The sequence below is a fragment of the Medicago sativa genome, chromosome 4 (assembly GCF_051527215.1).
Source record: "Medicago sativa cultivar Bolivia chromosome 4, Bolivia_mono, whole genome shotgun sequence".
NCBI classification, from domain to species: Eukaryota; Viridiplantae; Streptophyta; class Magnoliopsida; order Fabales; family Fabaceae; genus Medicago; species Medicago sativa.
The window spans coordinates 33543404-33567419 of record NC_140752.1 but is presented as its reverse complement, the minus strand read 5'-3'; the positions used below and the strand labels follow the sequence as shown (position 1 = coordinate 33567419).

Genomic DNA, 24016 nt, shown 5'->3' with positions numbered 1-24016 from the left:
ACATTCAATAACTACATATGAAATTCGTAAACATCTTTCTAATTTGTTTAAAAGTGTCAATATTAAAATAAGGGAAATGTTAACTTGTGCCCTTAAGGCACAAGTTTAGAAGCCAAATGTAGAAATAATGTATTGTAATGCGTGTATTAGATTTAATCTTTAATGCTTTAATGAATTGAATGCACAAAATTTAAGGAAATATTTCTTTTTTTGGATTTCTTAACATGTGCCCTAAGGGCACAAGTTAACACTACCCTTAAAATAAAAACCCTTAAATAAAAGATATCATAAATAAGGAATCAAAAATTAGAAATTTCAAGTTTCGATTTGAGAACCTAATAGATGAAGAAAATGATGATGAAACTTTAGAGGAAAATAGGAAATCTTCGATGGTTTTGACTTTGAGGTCTTTTCTTGAATGGTATTGATGAAAACGATGAAGATGACATGAATAATTTTTGGATTTATCGACAATTTTTTTAAAAACCAAATGACATAAAAAAAAAAAAATAAACGACCAATGAAGAAATTTAAAAAAAAATAACCCAAATTTTGCATATTCTTTATATAGAAGTATATATTACTATTTTTTTAATTCGGAATTGAATTATGATATTATTGATTTAAGAGTTAGATCCTACTGTTTTAAATATTAAATTAAATTAATTAGTATTATACCAAACTGGAAATCATGATTTCTAATTTTTTTTTTGGAAAACATGGTTAAATTAAAAAATTTATTAGGTAAAGGATGATAAAATTGTAAATAAAGAAGTATAAATAAAATATAACGTCTTTATTTAAAAAAATGCACCATTTTTGTTTACCGATGCCTCGTATTAGTATTTTTTGTTTGTTTGTGTAAATTGGGTATCTTTCCCACTCGTAATTGTGGAGCCTTGTGATATCTAAATGTCTCTCCAACGAGTTTAACGTTGCCACATGCCTTATGGCTGAATTCGAACTCAACACCTTAATTAAACTTGTATTAATATATTGAGTAGTGATATATGTACATCCATTTGGTACAACTTTGTTGACAACTTTAATTTGTTCTCTTCTCATTGATCCAAAACAATAGAGAGAGAGAGAGAAAAAGAAAGAGAGAATAAGAATATAATGTGAGTATGAGAGATAAAGTTGTCAAAAAATTGTAATAAAGTTGTTTTTACAAATATCATTTCTCTAATATATTAATATGAGTTTTGCTGAGAAGTGTTTTTTTTTTTTTTTTTTTTGCTAAGAAGTGTTAAGAATTCAAAAAGAAAATAATTGATTAATTTTATATAGAAAAAGTTGTTTTTTATCTCATTATCCACCCTATGATTGAAACAACTTCTTTTGGTAAACCGGATAGGGGAAGAGACCCACACAATCTGATGTTGGGATAATTGTGGTAAAATACGTAGTTGCGTCGTTCCACTTCGAAAATGTCATTGAAAGTGTAAAATTTGACTTTTCGGATTCTAACTTCTCTAATATAAACACCTTTGTTCCACTTTCACATTTACACATTCACCATTACAATGAAGCTTCGCGGCATTTCATCTTCCACACGAACCTGCAAACGCAAATCTTTATCAACCCCTTTTCCATTATCTTCTTATTCTTCTCATCAAGATAATCCTTTTTCTGTTTTAAACTCTTTTACTATTAACACCCCCAATGCTACTACTACTACTACTACTGGCGATGCTATCCATGATGATGATGGTGTTGCTGAACCCCTCATTGGTCCTCCTCCTTCTCAGACTGAGGTTCATGATGCTCTCTCTTCTCTTCAACGGTAAAAATATATTGGTTTGTGTTTTTTAACCTTAAAATTTTTAACCTTAATAAAATTGTGTTTGTTTTTTGTGATTTTTATTGTTTAAGTGATATTGGTAATCATGGTATAAGGCTTTGTTTGGATAAATATCTTATTTTCAGTTTACAGCACAAGTGCTTACGTATAAGAATACATAAGTTATTTTTATAGGAAGGATAAAATAGAGTTAAGTTGTTTTTGTTATGCTATAAGCTATTTTTATAAGCTAGTATAAGCGTACATAAGCTATTTTTATAGGAAGGATAAAATTGAGTTAAGTTGTTTTTGTTATGCTATAAGCTATTTTTATATGCTAGTATAAGCATACATAAGCTATTTTTATAGGAAGGATAAAATAGAGTTAAGTTGTTTTTGTTATGCTATAAGCTATTTTTATAAGCTATCTTGAAGAACTTATGAAAATAAGCTGAAGCTATATTGGAGAACTTATGAAAATAAGCTGAAAAAAGCTTATGATAAATGTCATAAGCTGTTTTTATAAGTTCTCCTAAACAGTCTCACACAACTTATGTCAGTAGGCAAGATAAAATAAGCCAATCCAAACAGACCCACAGTTGCCGCTTTTGAGACTTCTAAAACCCTTATATTAAGGTTGCAGTTGTGGTTGTTTATGAAGCACGGATACGGACACGACAAGGACACGTGTCGACACCGCTAATAATTCAAAAAAAATCACATAATTCAGGGTAATTATAAGTGTCGGTGTCGCGTCGTGTCCGACACCGGGACACGACACCGGGACACGCCTAATCCGAAGAGTGTCCGTGCTTCATAATTATATTGGTAATGATGGCTCTGTACAAATGCATTATTCATTCCATATATCCTATATTAATCTCATATTGTCTGTTAAGAGTTAAAAAAAATGATATAGGTATTGTATTTGACTGATTAAAAACTTTGGATGAAGATCATGTGTTTATTTATTATCTAAGTTTGTATTTTGAATTTGATTAGCTGATGTTGGAATTTTAGGAGTCTAATTTTTACAAAAAAAAAAAAAAAAAAAATCTTTTCATTGTGCTGTCTTGGTGTAGTATTTTGAATTCAATTTGGCAAATTTGGAATTTGAAGAGTCTAATTTTAAAATTATTTTTTTCACTGTGCCGTCTTAATTTGTGTTGTGTTTTGAATTCGATGTGTTAAACTCTAAATATGAATAGTTCAATTTTCATCTAAAATTTGCTAGGTGTGTTTTGAATCAGTATGACCATACTGTTATATGAATTTTAACCTATGTAGCTCTGACACTTCAGGTTGAAAGCATGTCTTAGTGTCCAACACAACACTGACACTTGTGGTTACATACAATTCTTATGTTTTCTCAAATTGTTATTGGTATCTACGTGTTTGTGTCCTGTTCAGTGTTACGTGTCTGTGTTTCATAGATTTTAACTGGACCAACATAATCAAAATCTTAATTTGTGCATATTAATTGTTATATCTTATTTTATTTTCATGTATGTATCGTGATACATTCTTATATGTCATGGACTATAACTACATGTCTACATCCATTTTGCAAGCATTTCAGTGCCTAATCATGGCGTCATTGAGTTTATTATTTTGCTAACCAAAAGTCTTATGCACCACATGATGAGCTTAGCTACCAGGAATTCAGAATTAGAGATCTCTTTCAATTTTATTCTTCTCTAATAAGTAATAACTAGTAGTAAAAATTTAGTGGCGAAAAACAACAGCATGAATTTTGCCATACCTCATTAGTCATTACGGTCATTAGGAATTTATTTAGACAGAAAGATAAATAGATAGATTTCTCCATGCAAAATTTCATAGAACTTTTAAATATTCTCTGTCTTTTTCAGCTATGTTCTCTTGCAAGAATTTCTTGTTCTTTCAAATTCAAACAAAACTATTGTTTAGCAAATTTGGATATTGCATTTGAGATAAGTGATAAATCTCAGCATAGGTGCAGGGTGTTAGGGCCTGCTTCACGTGCCGAGCTCCTTAGGGACAGGTATTTCAACAAACTAGAAATTGAGCTAGGCAGTCTTGGCCAAGTTTCTGAAGATGAGAATATAGACTGGCTAGAACCATCTTTGTTTCCATATAATCCGAAAATGCTACAGGATGATGGATTTGATAGAGTTTATTATGCAATTCACTTATTGCAGACTGATCCCTCTGTTCAGGTGCAGTCTATGGTCTCTGACTCTATTTTTATGATAAGTGTTTATGAAAAAAATCATTTTACTTATCTTTAGTAGTTATATCTTTCGAATATTTGAATTTGAGATGCACTTCATACTGGATTACTGTTGTTAAATAGCACAGCTATAGCGCTATGCATAGCGGAATTTGAACAATTTGCTGAAGTTTTTCGGTATGCTATTAGTACAAAATATTGCCGAATAGCAGCTATTGTTATATTGAAAAGAGATAATTTAACCACGAGGCTTTACTGATTTCAGTTGTTATAGATATTTGATAACTAAGGTCTTGTTGCTGCAGAGATTAGTAAAATCATTATCAACCGATGAAGCTGTTTGGGAGGCTGTTATGAATAATGAAGTTGTTCAGCAACTCAGGGGTTCAATATCTGCAGGTTGGTGTTTAAGTTTTCGTTTTCTTTAATATTTGGATTTTTATGTCGATAGCTTTGTTAAGGCGTGGTTCGCTCTCATGCCCTCTGAATTAGTGGTGAGGGAACGTTTGATGAAAATGTTTTGCTTTACATTATTCAATTTTCGATATATATCTGCATGATGTTATTCGGGGAAGGCTTTTTTGAGTACATAGATTAGAGTTATGGTTCAATTTCATTTGTAGTTTAGCATTGTTGATATTATAGAATTATGACCTACTGGCTGATGGGCATAAACACTAATCTGGACATGTAATTTGCAGATCAAGAGCGTGATCTTCAGAGTCTAGATGAGATTGCTGATGATGACCCTGACAATACAACAAATGTTTTGATTTGGCTATTAAGTACTGCTAGAGCCAAACTCATCGAAGTAATCGAGAAAATTACCAAGATTGTGATAAAAAAATTTCAGCATTCATTTAAAAAGACAATTGCACATACAAAAGATTCTCAACGCTTGATTGAGAAGCTGAGAGCTTCTTTCATGCTTTCAATCATGGTCTTGTTGATTGTGGTGGTGCATCGTAACCAAAGTTAGGCGCAACACAATTCGACTACATTACAACACAATTTTTTGGAAAAGAGTGCCATGAACACTCTTTTACACATGCAGAACTTTCTAAATGTGATCTATGCTACTGTTACTTTTGTTTATTCTTATTCTTAAACATAAATCTAAGTAAATTATCATATAGTTATTGGATGTTACATTTTATTTTCTTGAACTTAATTTAGATGGCTTTATTTCCTTGCAGTCAAAATCAATTTGGTTTTCATTCCTCAAAACCAATGCGATGAATAATTTAGAGAAATTTGTCGCTTGTAATTTGTTCTCTTGTATTGGAGGTTAGAGATTTTCAAAGGTTCTCTTCTAGATGGCTACAATTCAAGAACCATAAACATTGAAGCAAATGAAATATTATCAGACATTGTTCAACGATTTTAGTTCAACATAAAGAAAGCTAATTATTCCTACAGAGCAATTAACATAAATTTTTCCAGTTGATATTCCATCAATGTCATACTAGTTTTACTACCTAGTTTGTACTTCCAATCATCAGGATATCTCTAGTCAGATGTAATCACAAAACATCCCTATTCACATAAGCCACGTAGGTATCTGTACCATACCCGTATAATGGCGATGAATCATGTGCTTAGCTTGAGTCTTTTATAGTCCAATGGATTCAAGATCAATGGCATCAATATCAGGAGTTACAACAGCCTTTGCGTCAACTGTAACCTTCCCAACAACACTGTAGTTTTTCTTTGCAGTGTTAATTGCTACAACATCTTGATCAAGTATAGTTTTGGTACCTGGAGATACCTGTATGAGAAACAAAACTAATTTGTTATCAACTTCAATAATCAAAGTTAAAAATGGTATAAAAAGGGCAACCTGGTGCACTAGAGCTCCCGCATATGCAGGGTCCGGTAAGGGGTCCCACCATTTGGTGTATTGTATGGTGTATTGTACGCAGCCTTACCTTGTTTTACACAAGAGGCTGTTTCCAGGACTTGAACCCGTGACCTTTCAGTCACATGACAACAACTTTACCAGTTGTGCCAAGGTTACCCCTCAAAGTTAAAAATGGTATAATAACCAAAATATGGGATAACTTTTTTGGGATCTTCAATTCATTGTTGCATATTTTACAATTAGACTGAATCACAATTAAACTAACTTGGTACTTCATTCAGTAAATATATGGTAAATGAGGTGGCTTGTTATGCTTATTGTCAATTTTGAAACATGGATAGAACTTACATCATACAGGGTTTCTCCTATTTTTAATTTGACTGCTCCACTCTTATAGACCTGCATTTTGCCCATATATCCACTCGGAAGCTCCAACAAGTTACTCGCCTTTTTCGCCTTTGCCGATAGTTTCGACGTACCAATTTTCTCCTTCCCTTTACTGTTCACTGGTTGCTTGACACAAGGCAGAACAGTGGGAAGCTTAAAGAAAATCAACTGTGGTTGCTCACTTTTGTCCTGAAGAAAATTTTTCTATGTATTATTATATCAAAGTTTCAGCTGCATAATGATAGTAGGATTAGTTTAATATTATGTCATTGTTACTACTAACCAAGAGCCCAAGTTCTTTTGCGGAATTAAGATTATCACCATCATATTTCACATCAGTAGCAGCCTCCCCAAATTCTATCTTATCCAGAATTGCTACCATATTAAAAATCAACACATAACTGTTAGCGGCAAAACCAAATATTATATAGAAATGGCTATTGCTAATAATATCCTTAGAGAAAAGTGTTAGAAACAATCACTCAAACACACTTTTTCCGACATTCTCTATTCTATTTGGTGAAACTCGAGTATGTCCCGCCGTTTTGGGAATGGGTCCAACATAAAGTGGCGGGACTTGCATGAAATTCATCCAATAGGTGATAGTTTGACGGAAAGAGCGTATTAAATTGTGCAATGCTAGCATTTTACATATCCTTAAAAGCTTTATTTGTTTTGTTCATCAAACCTGGATCCCCAGAATTGGGCTTCCTTAGAGGAAGAGTAGTAGGATAGTTTGTGTTAGGATCCTGTAGTTGAATCAAAGGTTCAGATGCTTATTATGGATGAGAAAGATGCAGATAGGAAGTGAACATCTGAGGGATAAGAATTTCTCACCCATGGTTCCACGTAGTCTTCGTCATCAGTGGAGTCATCCATAACATCTATTACAGAAGTATAACTCTGATAGTCCATAGCAGTTGAAGAATGTGTTGAACCATATTTATCATCAGCAGAAAATTTGGATTCTGGGCCACTGCTTTCACCATTACCACTGCCACTGCCAAATGATCTCAGTGAAAGTGATGAATCTCTAGGAAATGCATCTCGCGCAGCACTGGCTGCAAGTTTTAAACACCAAAAGGAAAGTGTTTTAGAATGTGATGATAATTTATCATTGTGACCAGAGCAGGCCACATAGAATCTAAGATATTCTCATGCTAGTCAAAGTAATTTTTTTCCATGGTAAAATGATTTTTGCTAATGTCTAAATAGGAAAATGAAACTTCTTTGTAAAGAAAATGGAACATTCAAATATGCATTTGAAAGTAAGCAATTCTCTCTTATTCCAAAGTATTATCTTTCCTTCCCAACATCACAACTATGAAATAGAATGTTTATTAATGTTATGCAATGTCTTTTGAGTTTTGACATATAAAGTGGTGAAAACAGATGACAAATAATGTTTTGCAAATCTAAGGAGAATTTACATTGTTTTGCAACTTTAGGCTGGCGTCTTCCAACCCTCTCCTGCAATATATAGATAAAACAAATTGTGTTAGTTTTTTGTGGTAGCCGGAGTTTGAACTCCGGACCTTGCATATATCATGTATTGTCTCTACCAACTGAGCTAAGCTCATGAGGACCGTGTCACTTTAGGAATACTGGAAAGTAAAAGAAAGAAAAAGCATCATTAACTGAACATATCTTTATAAACAAAATAATTGCTACCTTTTGATATATTTTAGTAGCTTGGTTATATAATACTATGATAGGGTCTGGTAGGACAGGTTAGAATTAGAACAGAACATGTCACATGTGTTATGTCTGATACATTACAAAAATAGAATATAATAACAAGATATGGAGTTAAAATAAGTGATTTGCACATTGTACAAATATATTCAGGGAAAAAAAAGTAACGCATTGTAGCTTTTAAAAAATCACGGTGTAAGAGCTTCAAACTCACTGTGGTTGTTGTTCATTATTCAATCAAACACACAATTAAGTGAAAACATTTTTACGGGATATTCACTAAACCTATTGCAGTGAGTTATATTCACTAAACTAATACTCCCTCCGTTTCAAAATGAGTGTCGTTTTAGGTGTTTACACACATATTAAGAAATGCAATGATTAAAAGAAAGAGAATGGTTATTTTACCAAATTATCCTTATTAACTATTGGTAGTTTTAAAAGTAATACTTTGAAAGTAGTGTGCAGAATATTAATTGGAGGGTACAATTGAAAAGAAAAAGTTATTATTGCATTGGAAACTGAAAGTGACATTCATTTTGAAACAATTTTTTTTGGCTAAAACGACACTCATTTTGAAACGGAGGGAGTAGTTTTTAGCATGTGAACTTATATTACTGATACTAAAAATTTCTAACCTGAGAAAATTATTGAGATAAAGAAAAACCAAACACCTACTATAACATTTTCTATTAACTATGTGAATAAATGCCTCTTTCAAAACCTATCATGTTTTTGCTGATTAAATTTTCGGACTAAAACTACTTAAAAGAAAATGCTAACTAAAATTACTTAAAAAATTGTTTAAAAGAAACAGCCACCACAAATAGGTAAAAATAATCAGTGCTAGATTACTTTTAGTGAAAAACCTCTTTTTTTTTTTTGACAAAACAATGTACAAACTTGAAGAAAAAAAGATGTACAAACTTGACATAAGAAATTTGTGGAAGTTTTATCCTTACAAATTTTCAATTACCTGTTCAAAAATCCAAAAGTGAAATCTTTATATCTTGGTTAAAAATTAGTTAGTCGATTAACTTTTTATACCAACACACATCCAATTTTTACGATATAAAAAAAATTCTCCTAAATTAACCAAGAATAAAACTAAAATAATTAAAAAAAGTAGCATAACAAACACCCAAGAAACACAAATTATATTAAAAAAAATAGCGTCCACAATAAAATAATTTGTACATTTTTTTTTAAATTATATATTTATGTTGAGTATTCATTCATTCATACAAAGATCTCCGATTTTTATTCAACACATTTCGAAATGATATATTTTAGTTCATTTCACTGCAATTTATTCCTATTCTTTCTGACAAGCGAAACACGAATTAAGATATAATTAACTTAAATTAATCATAAATTAACATCAATTTATCTAATAACATTTAATCAACAGCAAAAAATAGTAATAATTAGATTCTTACCAATAAGCTACGTACACGAACTTCAGAATTCTTCTGTTCATCTTCAACACCAGCTTCACTGTAAAAAAAAAAAAAAAATAACTTTTCAACAATGAAAAACTGATTATTTCAAAATTCTAAATAGTATTTATGTGGTTTTAACTTACATTTTCGTTGTTTGAGATTTGGGTTTTCCCTTTGGAATAAACTTGAGCTGTGAAGAAAATGAAAACAAAAAAATCGATTTTAAAAGAAAAGCACTTTTTCTGAGGAACACGATGAAGAAGGGAAAAAATAGTTTGTTACCTTTCGTGGAGTTCTGTTTGGATCTTTCTTATCCATGACTTTGATGAAGAAGACGATGAAGAAGTAAAAGCTGAAGAAAAAAAAAATTGAAAAAAAAGAAAAAGAAAACAGTGAGATTCGAACTCGCGACCTGGAAAATGAAATTGGGGGCGTTAACCAATTGGCTTATAATGGATTGTTGTCTAGGGTTTCGAGTTAAATATATATAAAGGTTAAATGAGTTATAAAAATACAATTTTTATTATGATTTGATTGATTTAATCTATGGTCGATTCTGCGTTGATAATAATTGATTTTGATTCAAACGATGTGCAAGTAAAGTAATTTGTGATTAGATACAATTATATAAAAGTGAATTGAATTATAAAATTTGTGTGTTATAATCAATTATAAAATCAAAAGCTACAAATAGTAGTTTAAGTTAAATTGTTTTTAATCTCTAAAATTAATATTTGGAAAAAAATGTCAAATATAGTTTTATAGAGTTAGAATTGCTTCTAACACTTGAAAAGCACTTGTAATGCATCTAAAGGTGAAACTAAACACCCTTAGTGTAACATTTTTTTTAACACAATCAATTAATATGATTATTAGAATATTGAAAATATTTGACTTTAATCATAAGTATTTTAACAGTCACACACATGAGTGGTTGTGATTTATTGACGATGTAAAACTTTATAGAGATTGTATGCAAATTAATCTATCTTTCTTATGTGTTAAAATTGTTAAGAGTCTTATTAAGGTTCCATTTTACAATGTCATATTTTAAGTTTTTATTTGGTAAATTAAGAGCATAATAACATCAAAGAGACTAAAAGACATTTTAATTATGTTCGAATCCATTGCAACCTCTAATCATATGCCAAGTGGGGGAGGGACATGGACCAACCCCTTACCCCAAAATAGATCATAAGAAACCAAATAAAAAAATTAGCAAAAACGAAAATTAATAAGATCACTGTGGTCCCTCCCTAACAAAGTCCTTTGAGAGACTACGTAAGTATGGTATTCCACCAAGTAAAACTTGTCACAATGTGACCCAGATTAGACTTATTATTGGCACAAATATTCACCTATATGTAAATATGCGAGCATAGAAGATTAAAAAAACTAAAACAATCGCTTGAATTGTTACTTGGCAATCACTCTCAATCCGAAGATTGTGCCAACATCTATCATGCACCTGCTCTATAGAAAAAATGTTACCCAATCTACATGAATAAAAAATATTATTATTTTATAAAAAATAATTAATTAAATTAGCATATATAAATGCAATTAATGCATCTTTACTAATAAACTCATGATGTTGGTTACTGAGTTTCTGAAATATAAAATCGAATGACTAGTCTGCTAATGGAGGTACACATACATGGACCATCTTGTATTTTATTTTGAATAACAACTATTGTGACAACAAGATGCAAAATCAGAGAGTAAAATTACCATTTACCCTTTTATAATTTCTTCTAATTTTATCTCTGTTGAAGCTCAGTGTGTTTTGGTAAAAAAATCTCCGTTGAAGCTCTCGGCACTGTACGAAATATATTTTCCTGGTGCCCGTAGCCTTTGCTCTCTCTCACACCAAAACAAAAACCAAACCTTGAAATGGTAATGCACCCTTTCTCACTCTTCCTTTTATTGTTCTTTTCTATTTCATGGGTCTCATTGATTCAACCTGTCATCTGTTTTCTGTAATGGGTTTTTCTGCAAAATCTATTTTTTATTTTTTCATATTTTACTAAATTTCTGAGTAAAAAAGGGATTTTGTTGAATGTTTTATTGAAAATTTGAAGTTTTGATTTTTGTTAGATATAAAGAAAGTTGTAGAGGTATATATCCATGGCAGAAGCAGAAAAGGGTTTGTTGTTTACTTCTGCAACTTCAGAAGCCATTGTGGCCCATGATGTTGGTGAAACCCTAGATGGGTCTGTGGAATGTGGGGGTCAGGTTCATGATGAAGTCATTTGTGGTGATTCTGTTAAGGGTGCTGGGGCCGTGGCCGTAGCTCACCCGGTTACTTCACTATTTGCTGAAATGTTGGAAACGATTGATTCGATTTTGTACATGCCGATTGGGGGGAATGATAACATTGATGATGTTGAGGGAATGTCAAATTTTGGGAATGATAAATTTGACACGAAGTCTGATATTGTTGATATCGTGGAAACAATAGATTTGATATTGAATATGCCGATTGGGAATGATAAAGTTGATGGCAAAGGCGGTATTGTAGATGAAGTTGTTTGTGAAACTGAAGCTGAAAAGTGCTATGCAAAGGAGCAAATAATAGCTGACAACGATGTGAGTGGTGTTTCTGGTTTGAATGCTGAACAATCTGATGTCCTTGAGGGGATGCTAATAGATGTTGAAGATCAACAAGGAACAGAAAAAAGTAAAACAATGGAACAGACCGCAAAGGTTAAAGGTAAGATATCTGCTGATTTTATTGGTGTTTTTTTTTTCCTGCTTAACTAGTGGTTGAAACTGTAATTGTCGTAAATGAGAATGTTGTTTAGTTTCTAGCTTTGTTGCATCGATACTTTTGATCGAAGACGTTTCCTAGTGTCCGACACCGACACTTGTGCTTACATTGAATTTTGTCATTTTCTCAATTTTATCGGCATTGACATGTCGGTGTCGTGTCAGGTGTATGTGTCCGTGTCCATTCTTCATAGGTTTCTAGAGAGTGATGCTTGTAGTTCTGTTGGTGCAGGTTTGTCGCCAGCTATTGGTAGTGAGGAAAGTTTTGATGTTAATGCAATTGTAGAAAAAGACACTCAAATTACTGAGCAATGGAGCCATGTGCTGTTGCATGATGGAAAGGAAAAACTTGGCGAGGAGTCAAATATGAGGCTGAGGCAAAAGGTTGTAGAGAAAGAATGTGTTTCAGAACAGGTTGGTTCAGATGGTGGTCAGGAAATTGAAGAAGAATTTAATGAAGCTGGGAAGAGAAAACTAACATATGGAAAAGCTGTAAAAGATGCACTTGTGAAGCCTGGTAGTTCAGAAATAGTACATCAGGCACGGTATTCGCTGCCAGCAGTAAAAAAAGAAGGCAAGTTTTCTTTCTCTGATATGGTTTGGGGCAAAGTGAAAACCTATCCATGGTGGCCTGGACAGATATTTGATCCCTCGGATGCATCTGAGTGGGCAATGAAGCATTATAAAAAAGATTGCCATTTCGTTGCGTACTTTGGTGACAGATCATTTGCATGGAATGAAGCATCTCAGCTGAAGGATTTTAGGGCACATTTCTCCACAATGGAAAAGCAGAGGAGCCGTTTAGAATCATTCCAGAATGCTATAGACTGTGCTTTGGATGAAGTCTCAAGACGAGTCGAATATGGGCTAGCATGTTCTTGTATACCTAAAGACATCTATGACACGATCAAAAGCCAGACTGTAGACAACACTGGGATTCGACAAGAAATAAGCATCACACGTGGGGTGGAAGAATCTCAAAATGTGGACTCATTTTCCCCGATGAAACTTATAGAATATGTGAAAACACTATCTAAGTTGCCTACCGGTGGCTTTGATCGATTGGAGCTTGAGATTGCTAAGGCTCAGCTGCTTGCGTTTTCTCGGTTTAAGAGTTTCTCTTGCTTGCCAGAAATACAACTTTGTGAAGGCGTTGACAAGGACAATTTATTTTTTGTTGACAATGAACAAGTTTGGTGCGAGGTTATTGAGCATGCAACTCCTGCAGTTAATACAGAAGATCAAGCTGGTCCGAGAAATTTAAAAAATCAAAGCAGCACCCATCAAAAGCGTAAATGTAATTTCAAGGATACTATGCATCCAGCAAAGAAGGAAAAAAGGACGTCAGACCCAATGAATGGGACTCCAGATTCTCGAGACGGTGATTGTTGGACTCCAGATCACCTGGTTTCAGCTGAACATTCCAAGAGAAGGAGTGACATCAATCACTTTGATGATGACTTCGAAATGCAAACTGGGAAAAATACAATTTCTGGAACAAAAGTTTCAAATACCACAAATCCATCGTTTAAAATTGGTGACTGTATTCGTGGGGCTGCTAGGGAACTCATTCCGAAGACAGATGGAGACGTTGATGTTTTTCCCGAGAATGGATTGGATGTTTCTCCTACAACTGTTGATTATGTTGAGAACACGACAGAATATTCGTCTCCAGTTGATATGCTATCTTCACTTCAGTGTGTTGCACAAAAACCCCTTGGAGAATATACTTTTCTGAATGGCATAGTCACCTTCTTCTCTGATTTCAAGAATTCTGTAATTGTGGCTGCTGATTGGAAAGAGATTCTGTGCACGGATATAGTTGGCACCAAGAGGATGAAGAAACTACCCATGGCTGGAACTGGATCTGTTACATTTGAATTTGAAGATATGAGTGACTCAAATTGGACTGACCGGGTCATTGACAATGACAATGAAAAGAAATCAGTCCAACATCCATTGCAGAAAAACCAGAAAAAAGACAAACTACTTGGCGCTGCTAAGTCACCAGAGCCAGCCCAAGTTAATCGTAGGCCATATTCCGGCCAAAAAAGTTCTGAAAGCAATCATGCTGAGGCTCCTGAAAAACCTCCTGGTTATATAGATGAGAATGCTCCTGCTGAGCTTGTTATGAACTTTGCCGAGGTCAATTCTGTTCCCTCAGAAACAAACCTTAACCATATGTTTAGGCGTTTTGGACGACTAAAGGAATCTGAAACAGAAGTCGACAGAGCAAGCAAACGGGCAAGAGTGGTCTTTAAGAAGTGTGTAGATGCAGAGGTAGCTCTCAGTAGTGCTAAAAAGTTCAACATATTTGGCTCAGTACTCGTAGATTACCAGCTTAATTACACTCCAAGTGCAGTGTTCAAAGCTTTTAGCAAAAAACATGATTAGAGATCCAATTATCATGGGAAGGCTGCTTTAAAATGACCTTGTTTGTGAAGTAGGTCATGGTGTATCCAACTTTAGTTTCATATTCTGTTAGAATGAGAAAATTGGTTACAGTTCTCAACAAAATGAGTATTTATACTCCTAGGATTGTGCTGAGTTAAGAAAGTTAGTTACAAGGTCAAAGGCTAAACGAATTTCTACGAACATAGTTGGTTAGTCCTGTTATTAGTCTATTACTTTTATTTTTAAATTACTCCCTCTCTTTTTATAAGCTCATTTGACTTTTAAATTACTCCCTCTATCTCTTTTTATAAGCTCACAAGCTCATTTGACACTTTTAACATATATTAAGAAAATTGGCAGTGTAATTAATATGTACATTTTTTGTATGACTATTACTCCATTGCCCTTTCTGTATAGATATATTAAATATTGATTTTTTTATCTTCCAAGGCATATTAGTAATAGTATTAATTAGGGAGTAATGTTTTGTGTGCATATAAATAGGGATGGAGGGAGTACTATAAATTACAATTCCTGAATTTCATGGTTAGGTTAGGTGGCTGATGGCTTTGCCAGTTTTCTCCTTTTCTGTTGTTTTACCTCTATAAATTGGACTGGTTCTGTTTTTTCCATCTTGCCATAATATTTATAATCAATTACTAACATCAAAATTTGGCTATATATTCTCATCGTTTTTTTTTTACCATTATAATGATAGATGAGCAGAGGATTGTAAAGTTACTAAACACGCCATATACATACATATTAGGATTTAGGAGCTGAAATTATGCATCCCTTTTATGTAGTCAACATCCCTGTATCTTGAAATGGTTACCTCATACGTGTATGTGAAAAACCACTTGCGTTTAAGGGATGCTTGGAGGTGGCGTTCTTAAGTGACTTGATGTCTTGATATTTCCATCCCCCTGATAGCCAACTTTTAGGGAAGGGTTCTCCACATGTTTGGGTACCTGTAAAAATGATATAGTGAAACTCATAATAGTAGCATTGATGAGAATAATTGAAGAAAATAAGCAATGGATGTCTACTACGACCCTATATGATCTAACTTTGAAATTTTTAGTGTTGCCAAAATTGCTTCAATTATTAATAATTAAAGTAACACTAATGATCATATCGTAACTGTCAAAATCCATTAAGGTACCTTTGTACCAGAACACTCACATTTTTAACTAGGAGATAGAATTGATGTGAATCAACTATTTCAGACTCTAGGAATATTACAGTATTATTTGTTCACCTGCAGCCTTTTGAGGACTTTGTTGCGGGACATTTCCGCCTAAGGGTGAGGAACATACTGACGGCTTGTAGATCATATGCTGAGGGGGGACCAGTTGGAGACGTTTTACATAATGCAGCCCAAAGTAGTCGTAATGCTAGTGTTTCTGCTAAGAACCAAAAAGAATTTCAGGCAGCTGTGAATAGGATGATGAATACCCTTATTGCATTTTTCACCAAAAATGGCTCCACTGACTGCGAAGAATTTTGATCTCCTGAGATTTATAATATAACTCCTGCTGCTGCTACTGCTAACTTGGAAGTTTTCAACATAGAGAACAACAACATAACCCAGGTGTGAAGGTCCCAGGCTGGAAGTTTGTGGTGTGAAAGAAGCTTAGGGGGTATTTTTTGAAACATAGATGGTTCAGTTTCTTTATATCTTTTATCTTGTATAGCTTTCCTAGAACATTTTTTATTTGACAAGACAAAAAAAACTTTATGTATAGAATTGGGTGGATTCTAGGGTGAGGGATCAATCAAGTTCCTCACCGGTGAAGCACGCGAAAAGTATCGTTAGATTTAACGAACGGTTTAGATTTGTTGATATTAAAAATGAGAACATTAACAATTTTCCACACACAATCCTGCATTATCTCTTTTGTCAAAAAAAAAAAAAAACTGCATTATCTCTTCCCTATCCTCTCCAACCCACCAAATTCCCTCGAAGATTCTTGCTGCAAATCAAAACTTTTCTGACAAAATAATATATATTTCATGTGCGTCCTCTCAGGTTCAGTGTTTAGATGAAGGAAATAGAACTATTGGTAGATTAGCATAAACAACATTAGCCACACCATGGATGATGTAATTTAATTACACATATGGTTGCTTTTTGTTTTAATTAATTAAGCATTGGTTGCTTCTTTGTTTTGTTTTTCATGGTTTTAGCATCATAGATCGATTAAAGGTTAAAATTGAATTGATTTCCTAAACCATTGTTCTTGTGAAGTTTTTTTTTTTTTTTTTTTAAAAGGCTTGTTCTTCTGAAGTTAATTGATTGCAAAATTAATTTTTTTCATATAATTTACATCTTCGTGGAGCAACTTCTGCAGATTTGAGCAAGTAGGAAAAGAAGCAAATGAAGAAGAAATTGTGATAGAGACACAATTGTGTGTGGAGATGTATTGTTGTTCTCATTTATAATATCAACAAATCTGAACCACTGATTTAATCTGATGGTAATTTTTAGGTGCTCCACCGATGAGGGACTTGATTGATCCCTCACCCTAGAATCCACCATAGAATTGGCTAATAGAATTGGCTAATATGCATCTTAATTTCTATACTAGAATATATGGTTATACTATTTCTACAATTCCCTCACAATGGTATTTCTGTGCGGTGTCAATCATCCATGAAATATAAGTTTTCTTTTGTCCTTCAAAAGAAAAAAAGTTTTCTTTTGTAAAAACTATCCCGATATTTGTACCCTTTTACCTATTTTCAAGGGAAAAAAAAGAAAAGAAAAATTTGTAATTTAAAGTATCTAAATCAGTTTTTTAACCAAAAAAGAATTTGTAAATTGAACTTTTTTTGACAAATTGCTGTTTTTTAAAGATAAAAAAAATCATAAATTATACTATATCGTTGTTATAGGACTATTTTTAAGATAAAAAATTGTAAATTATACAATATCGTTGTTGTAGGACTAGTTTTCTTAAAAAAAAACATTTTTGTAGAAGTTTTTTCAAAAAATTCTTTTTGTTAAAAAATGACTTATGCTGAAAATGAAATAACTATTTTAGAAAAGAAAGAAAATCATAATTTATGGTGTCTATGCTTTTTCAATCATACTACTGAAAAGTTAAACTTGAATTTAAATCATAATTTTTGTTTCTCTTATGCGCCATTCCACTTTTAATGTCATTAAGGTCAATGTGCCATAGAGTTTGCACATAAAATCTACGAGTTGGCAACATGAGTTAAAACTCATGGCAATTTGGATGTTAAAATTCAGACGCTACAATATTCGCTACGATACAAGCTAGACCAAAGTCATAATTTTAAATTATATAACTTTGGTCTTTAGCCTGTACCATTCTTTTCTAAAATTATTCCATTTGTTTATTCTGGTCATATTGTTTTCAAGTTTTCCCATAAACTTCAGATACGATAGTTCTCCACCCTCTTTTTGTGAAGGTAATTCTGGTGTGCATTCCCAGTGGGGGTTATCAGACATTTGTTAGCAATCTCACGGACATACACTTTCAATTGCTCAAAACAAACAGAAAACGAACATCTAAAATAATATTACAATGTAGAAAATGCCAATCAACATCATAAACAACCTTCCTTATAAACAGAGAAATGTCTAAATAACTTTCATTAAGGTGTATCACAGACGTACGTATGTCGCTAATTTTTTTGGCTGCTTTAAGAAACTTCAAAGCCAGTCCATATCAAACTGCTACAACATACATTCCCTAACCAGCTATGCCAAGCACACCAGCTGCAACTAATTTGAATCTTCAAGTAGAAATCTACATTGGCAAGAAAATGGTTTTGCTTCTAGGTTCTTACCACAAAAAGACATACCTGATATTGGAAGAGTAGACTAACTTTAGATAATAGGGAAAGAAAAGGCAAAACTAACAATAATTTCTACAATATACATATATTCTCTTGTAATTGCAGGATGACAGATTATAAAGAAATCAGATTCCATATCCATGCTGGTTTTGAAAAACAGCGTTATAATAAAGACTACCTGCTAAAAAAATATTTGAACAGCAAGACTACCTGCTAAAAAAATATTTGAACAGCAAGACTACCTGCTAATGTTAGAATTGCAATCTATGAAGCTTCAGCAATAGAGCATAGACTAACTGAAAGTGTGTTCATTTCTACACTTGCATATGCAGAATTGGAAACTGGAGCTAAATTAGATGCTAAGATCAGAATCGTATTTTGCTGTGTTACAAATGGTTTACATCAGTAACATGGATGCCAAGAATATAATGCTCAAGAGAATTCAATGACGGTGAGCTTGGATCTCTAATTTACAATGGTAAGAGTGAAGGGAATAATTGGCCCAAAGTTTCATCAATGTTGGTAGTTTGTATGGATGCACAAAATACAGAATTATGACTTTATTCTCAATGTAGACATACATTGGTGAAAAAACATTATCCGTTAAGACACAAGACAAAAAAGTTTCAGTTTTTATAGAATTTGTACATTAACCCATTAGTGGAGAAATGTCAATGTATGCTGTTTTCTACGTTCATGTTTTTAGAAAACATGTTTTTTTTTCTACGTTCATGTTTTCTACGTTCTACGTTCATGTTATATATATTCTCTGCAGTATTACATACTTCTAATCAACAACAGTAATTACAATAAAAATTGGCAAACTTAGTAACTGTATATAACTATAATAATCCAGTAAACTTACATACATGTTATTAATTATATAATCTCATCATTGTTGGTGCATTTATGCCACTAATTAAAAATAGATGAGAAGGGGAAAAATGCACTACCTCTTGATGAACTGGGCAATGTACCGTACTACAAAACACATTAGTACAATCACCAAAATATCTATGCAATAGTTTAGGAACTCTTAAAACCAGTACCACAATAGATAATATAGCATATGAATTCAAGAAATTAATTACCCAACTGTTTTGTCAAAAATCTCTGATATGATACGAGTTGTCTTTCCAACCAATAAGACAGCTAAAACAACTGTTGTTCAGCACCTTAAAAGTACATAACAAACAAGTTCCCAATAATTGATAAATCTTAGTTTCAAAAAAAGCCCCACATAAGTAACTACAAATTATCAAAACTTTGCAAAGTCCAAGTAGAAGATAGTGCAAAAAAGGATACTAAAAGTACAACGCTCCCACCAGTCCAACATAAAAAGCCCAAATGTCACATTGTAAAGGTGGATCTTTCGCTGAATCCAATTCATATCTTCCACAACTGCAAAAATGTTATTTATGTGGTCATAATCTTAATATAAAGCCCAGACTGCATCCTCAACACATAAGGTATTGAATGCACAAATTCCAAGAAAAAATTTCCACATTTGGTTTCTTAACTTATGCCCCAAGGGCACAAGTTAACATTTCCCTTAAAATAAGCATAAGCTGTTTGCATTCAATGTCTTCATGTTTCATGGGCGAATCACTTTCTACATAGCCTAAAGCGGCGCACTAATGTTGGAAATTATTTCCTACAAGTCTTCAAAAACAAAAGATTACTCAATTGAAGACATTTCCTGATCGATAATAAAAAATACTCCAGACAGACCAATCACATCTTCCAGGACATAATGACAACTACCACCAAGTAAAATCAAAATTCAAAAGTAGAGGAACACATTGGAAAAAGTGGAATAAACAGATAATGAAGTCCATAATAAAAAAAAAAGGCTTTTTGTCCAAGGGAGGAGGGTTTCAAACATTAAAACATTATTAATGTAAATAGTATCAAGTAAAATCTAGCCGGCGTCATTTTTTTACATTATTCATTCTGAATTGCTGATATTTTGCATATCACACCTCACCAGCTGTATTGTTAACCCAAATCCAATTTCTTTTTACTTAGTATATTGATAATCAAGTCTTATTTGTACAAAAGGAATTATGAACTGTACATAATAGCTGGAAAAATATAATCAGTGACCGTATCAGACTTCTAGCCATTAAAATTCCTAGCTACCAACTTACAGTAGCAGCATCAAACTTACAATCTCAAATATGCAGAAAGATTGGCACATTTCTTGCATTCTATGTTTTTTCTTGTTCTTTATTGTATATAGGTTTTTTCTGTATCAAAAAATCTTTGCTCGAATCAAAATATGCATTCAAAAACATTTTGAACAACCGAAAAAAATGAAACAAAAGTTTCAACAAAAGAAAACCCTTTTTTTAATACTATACTATCTAGATAAAAAATTTATTGACAAATTTGATCAGACATTGATGCAAAATTACAAAATGGATGCTTGGCAACTATGATCGCCAAGCTTCTATTGAATAACCAATAACTAGATGCGAACCATGCTATGACCAATTTTGACTCATCCAAAGTACATTCATTCTTGACCATATGATCGCCAAGACACTATAAGCGTGTTTGATTCACAAAACAGTAAGTACTATACAAGATAGAAAAGTACATGGCAAGACAGAAGTGTACTGAAGAGAGATAGATAGATAGATAACATTTTTTGTGTTGGAAAATAAAAGGGTATTTTGCTAGTTTTGATAGTATGCACTCTAGACAAAAAGTTGTCCCATAGTTTAATGAGGGACAAGAATTCATGTCTTTGTCATGACCCGTTTCTAAATCAAACTGGGTACAAAAAAAGTTGTCAAGTCCAATCATATGTTTTTTAGCAAATCAAACGCACACTAGCTCTGTTGTCAAAGCGGAAACGCGGCGCGGCCACCCCAAAAATTGACGCGGCGCGGTATGCGGGCGCGACACGGGAGCTATTTCATGACGCGGACACTAATATATTTAATACTAAAATACTATATTGGAAAAAAAAATACTAAAACAACTTAAATATTACCCAAAATTCATAATGTATTCATGATTTGAAATAAAACATGTCTTATGCAATTACACATGCCATAACTAGAAGAAAAAAAAAGAAAAAAAAACTGTCAATATAACAGTAACTTATAATATAGTACGGCATTTTAACTTCCTATGCCAATATAACAGTAACTTATTTTAACTTATATATATTCAATTAGTTTGGTCTCTCTCCCTCAACAAATTCAGTAACTATCACATAATCACTTTCTCCCTCTAACAGATTCATTTTTAATCACTTTTTAATTTTACTTCTTATCAATAAAAACACTTTAATTTGATTATTATAACTTATATAATTGAATATAGTTTTTAAAAAATAAAAAATAAAACCAAAAACGAAAAAAAAAAATAAAAAAAAAATTGAATGAAGGTTTCACAAAGAAGTTTGAAAAGATTTAACAAACAAAAGATAAGTTGAATAAAAACAGAAGTTGAAAAAAAAAAAAAAAAGATTGAAAATAAATCAGAAAACAAAAACGAAAAGAATAAAATAAAATAAGTTGAATGGAGAAAGAAAGAACAAACCTGATGAAGATCAGAGGAGGAGCAGCTGTGTTGTTGTTGTTGACTTGGATGATGGAGCTGTGTTGTTGTTCTCTTCTCTGTGTACGATGGAATCTCTCTTAATATAAGAAAAGAATATTATTAGTGTCAGATCTAATAAAATATCAGAAACACATTCATTGATCTACAACAAAAACACCAAAATTTCTTACATCTCTTGAAAATAAACATGATTGTTGTTGTTGCATGTATGTATGACGGCGAGATAGAGGGAATTTCTGTTGCGGAGGTGAATCACGGTGGCCGTAAAATGAGAGAGAAGCTGAACTCAAAATAAATAAGTGTGTTTCGTAGAGGAGAATGAGAGGATAAAGATGACGGTTTTATTTTATGTGTATGGTGGTCGAAGTTTGTTGCAAATGAAGAGAGAAGAGGGTTTTTGTGGTGGTTTGTGAGGGAGAGAAGAAGAACGGCGGAACAGGCTGTGAGAGAGAGAGAGAGTTGGTGACTTTTGGTTATTTTTTTCAACTATAATTTTGTTTTGGTTTTGAAGAATCATATTTATTCATTATTATGTTTTTTTTTTTTTTTGCGAAGATATTTATTCATTCATTATTATGTAACAAATGTATATTATTTTTAACTTTAAAAATTATTATTATACACCGACGAAATCTTTACTGATACAAATCAACTAACATCTACTTCTAGTAACAATATCTAAAAATCGAAGTCCAGCAAAATAAATAAATTAGTGTATAGTTATCAGTGGAAATTAGTTACACATGACCATTATCCGTAATTAGTTTTTTAAAAAACAAATAATTTTTTTTGAAGAAGTAAAAAAAAACAAATAAATTAGTTTTGCTATAATACATATAAACGAGTCGTGATGAGTTCGTGCGGAAAAAAAATGTTATAACATGCATTCTCCATTTTTTAAATCATAGTATAAGTGGAAAACTAACTTAACATTTTAAAAAACCAGTATTATACGCGATACATGTTATCATTAAGTACAAATTAAAAATAATTATAACATAAGAGACAAGTTGTCGCAGATATAAATTTCAAAATAATTATTAACCATGTGACATGTCATCACTGATATATATTGTAAAATATTTATTATACACGAAACAATTGATACTATTAAGTTTTTAAATTATTATTATACATGGACGAAATCGTCACTGATACAAATCTACTAACATCTACTTCTATTAATAATATCTAAAAATCGAAGTCCAACAAAATAAATAAATTAGCATATAGTTATCGGTGAAAATTAGTTACACATGACCATTATCAGTAATTAGTTTTGCTATAATATATATATATATATATACATATATATATATATATATATATATATATATGGGTTTTGCTAGAAGACACCTTTTGTGAAGGTGTCTTTTAGCAAGTTACTCTATGAGCATTTGCGAAAAGACACCAACTTACTTTTATGAAGGTGTCTTTTAGCAAAGTTATAACTAAAAAGTGCAAATCACACCTTGAGGTGTGACTTGCTAAAAGACACCACCAAAGGGTGGCTTGTAGCAAGACCCTATATATATATATATATATATATATATATATATATATATATATATATAAACGAGTCATGAGTTCGCGAGGAAAAAAATCACTATAACATGCATTCTCCATTTTTTAATTCATAATATAAGTGGAAAACTAACTTAAAAGTTTGAAAACCAGTATTATACGTGATACATGTTATCATTGAATACAAATTAAATATAATTATAACATAAGAGACAATTTGTCGCAGATATAAATTACAAAATAATTATTAACCACGTGACATGTCATCACTGATATATATTGTAAAATATTAATTATAGACGACACAAGTTGATACTGTTAACCTAGAAATTATTATTATACATGGGTGAAATCGCACTGATACAAATCTACTAACATCTACTTCTACTAACAATATATAAAAATCGAAATCCATCAAAATAAATAAATTAGTATATAGTTAGCAGTGGAAATTAGTTACACATGACCATTATTCGTAATTAGTTTTTTAAAAAACAAATAAATTAGTTTTGCTATAATATATATAAACGAGTCTTGATGAG

The 24016-nt window shown here is 32.2% G+C and overlaps 4 protein-coding genes across 6 annotated transcripts; 2 read left to right on the top strand and 2 right to left on the bottom strand.

Moving 5' to 3' along the window:
* The first annotated feature begins 1509 nt into the window (after positions 1-1509).
* On the top strand, positions 1510-5163 carry LOC146928895 (uncharacterized). Its single transcript, XM_085701068.1, has 4 exons — positions 1510-1786; positions 3765-3981; positions 4301-4394; positions 4697-5163. The coding sequence occupies exons 1-4, from the start codon at positions 1527-1529 to the stop codon at positions 4972-4974; spliced, it is 849 nt and encodes a 282-aa protein (XP_085557194.1). The 5' UTR covers positions 1510-1526; the 3' UTR covers positions 4975-5163.
* A 127-nt stretch (positions 5164-5290) lies between these two features.
* On the bottom strand, positions 5291-9801 carry LOC146928894 (uncharacterized). The gene is made up of 9 exons (XM_085701066.1): positions 9663-9801; positions 9524-9570; positions 9378-9435; positions 7674-7713; positions 7081-7304; positions 6932-6992; positions 6527-6618; positions 6205-6432; positions 5291-5763 (listed from the first exon to the last, which is right to left on the bottom strand). Exons 1-9 carry the CDS (start codon positions 9696-9698, stop codon positions 5608-5610), a joined length of 942 nt encoding a protein of 313 aa, XP_085557192.1. The 5' UTR covers positions 9699-9801; the 3' UTR covers positions 5291-5607.
* Positions 9802-11246: 1445 nt separating this feature from the next.
* LOC146928893 (PWWP domain-containing protein 5-like) lies at positions 11247-16217 on the top strand. Of its 2 annotated transcripts, XM_085701063.1 has the most exons (4): positions 11247-11276; positions 11478-12093; positions 12382-14505; positions 15811-16217. In XM_085701063.1, the coding sequence occupies exons 2-4, from the start codon at positions 11508-11510 to the stop codon at positions 15816-15818; spliced, it is 2718 nt and encodes a 905-aa protein (XP_085557189.1). In that variant the 5' UTR covers positions 11247-11276; positions 11478-11507; the 3' UTR covers positions 15819-16217. The 2 variants fall into 2 exon arrangements, with proteins under 2 accessions (XP_085557189.1, XP_085557188.1); XM_085701062.1 differs by lacking the exon at positions 15811-16217 and having other exon boundaries at positions 12382-14992.
* Positions 16218-18072: 1855 nt separating this feature from the next.
* Positions 18073-22440, bottom strand: LOC146928892 (uncharacterized). Of its 2 annotated transcripts, none has more exons than XM_085701065.1 (5): positions 22121-22440; positions 21930-22026; positions 19680-20036; positions 19328-19388; positions 18073-18380 (listed from the first exon to the last, which is right to left on the bottom strand). In XM_085701065.1, exons 3-5 carry the CDS (start codon positions 19762-19764, stop codon positions 18362-18364), a joined length of 165 nt encoding a protein of 54 aa, XP_085557191.1. In that variant the 5' UTR covers positions 19765-20036; positions 21930-22026; positions 22121-22440; the 3' UTR covers positions 18073-18361. The 2 variants fall into 2 exon arrangements, with proteins under 2 accessions (XP_085557191.1, XP_085557190.1); XM_085701064.1 differs by having other exon boundaries at positions 19680-19775.
* Positions 22441-24016: the final 1576 nt, after the last annotated feature.

What these genes read in the sequence shown, in the direction of transcription:
- LOC146928895 (XM_085701068.1), top strand. Translation starts at nt 1,527, where the DNA reads ATGAAGCTTCGCGGCATTTCATCTTCCACACGAACCTGCAAACGCAAA. An exon ending in AGACTGATCCCTCTGTTCAG is followed by an intron (nt 3,982 to 4,300) that starts GTGCAGTCTATG and finishes TTGTTGCTGCAG; the next exon opens with AGATTAGTAAAATCATTATC. An exon ending in CAGGGGTTCAATATCTGCAG is followed by an intron (nt 4,395 to 4,696) that starts GTTGGTGTTTAA and finishes TGTAATTTGCAG; the next exon opens with ATCAAGAGCGTGATCTTCAG.
- LOC146928894 (XM_085701066.1), bottom strand. Translation starts at nt 9,698, where the DNA reads ATGGATAAGAAAGATCCAAACAGAACTCCACGAAAG. An exon ending in TTCGTGTACGTAGCTTATTG is followed by an intron (nt 7,714 to 9,377) that starts GTAAGAATCTAA and finishes TATATATTGCAG; the next exon opens with GAGAGGGTTGGAAGACGCCA. An exon ending in GCCCAATTCTGGGGATCCAG is followed by an intron (nt 6,619 to 6,931) that starts GTTTGATGAACA and finishes TTAATATGGTAG; the next exon opens with CAATTCTGGATAAGATAGAA.
- LOC146928893 (XM_085701062.1), top strand. Translation starts at nt 11,508, where the DNA reads ATGGCAGAAGCAGAAAAGGGTTTGTTGTTTACTTCTGCAACTTCAGAA. An exon ending in ACAGACCGCAAAGGTTAAAG is followed by an intron (nt 12,094 to 12,381) that starts GTAAGATATCTG and finishes CTGTTGGTGCAG; the next exon opens with GTTTGTCGCCAGCTATTGGT.
- LOC146928892 (XM_085701065.1), bottom strand. Translation starts at nt 19,764, where the DNA reads ATGAATTGGATTCAGCGAAAGATCCACCTTTACAATGTGACATTTGGG. An exon ending in GTGGGAGCGTTGTACTTTTA is followed by an intron (nt 19,389 to 19,679) that starts GTATCCTTTTTT and finishes ACTATTGCATAG; the next exon opens with ATATTTTGGTGATTGTACTA.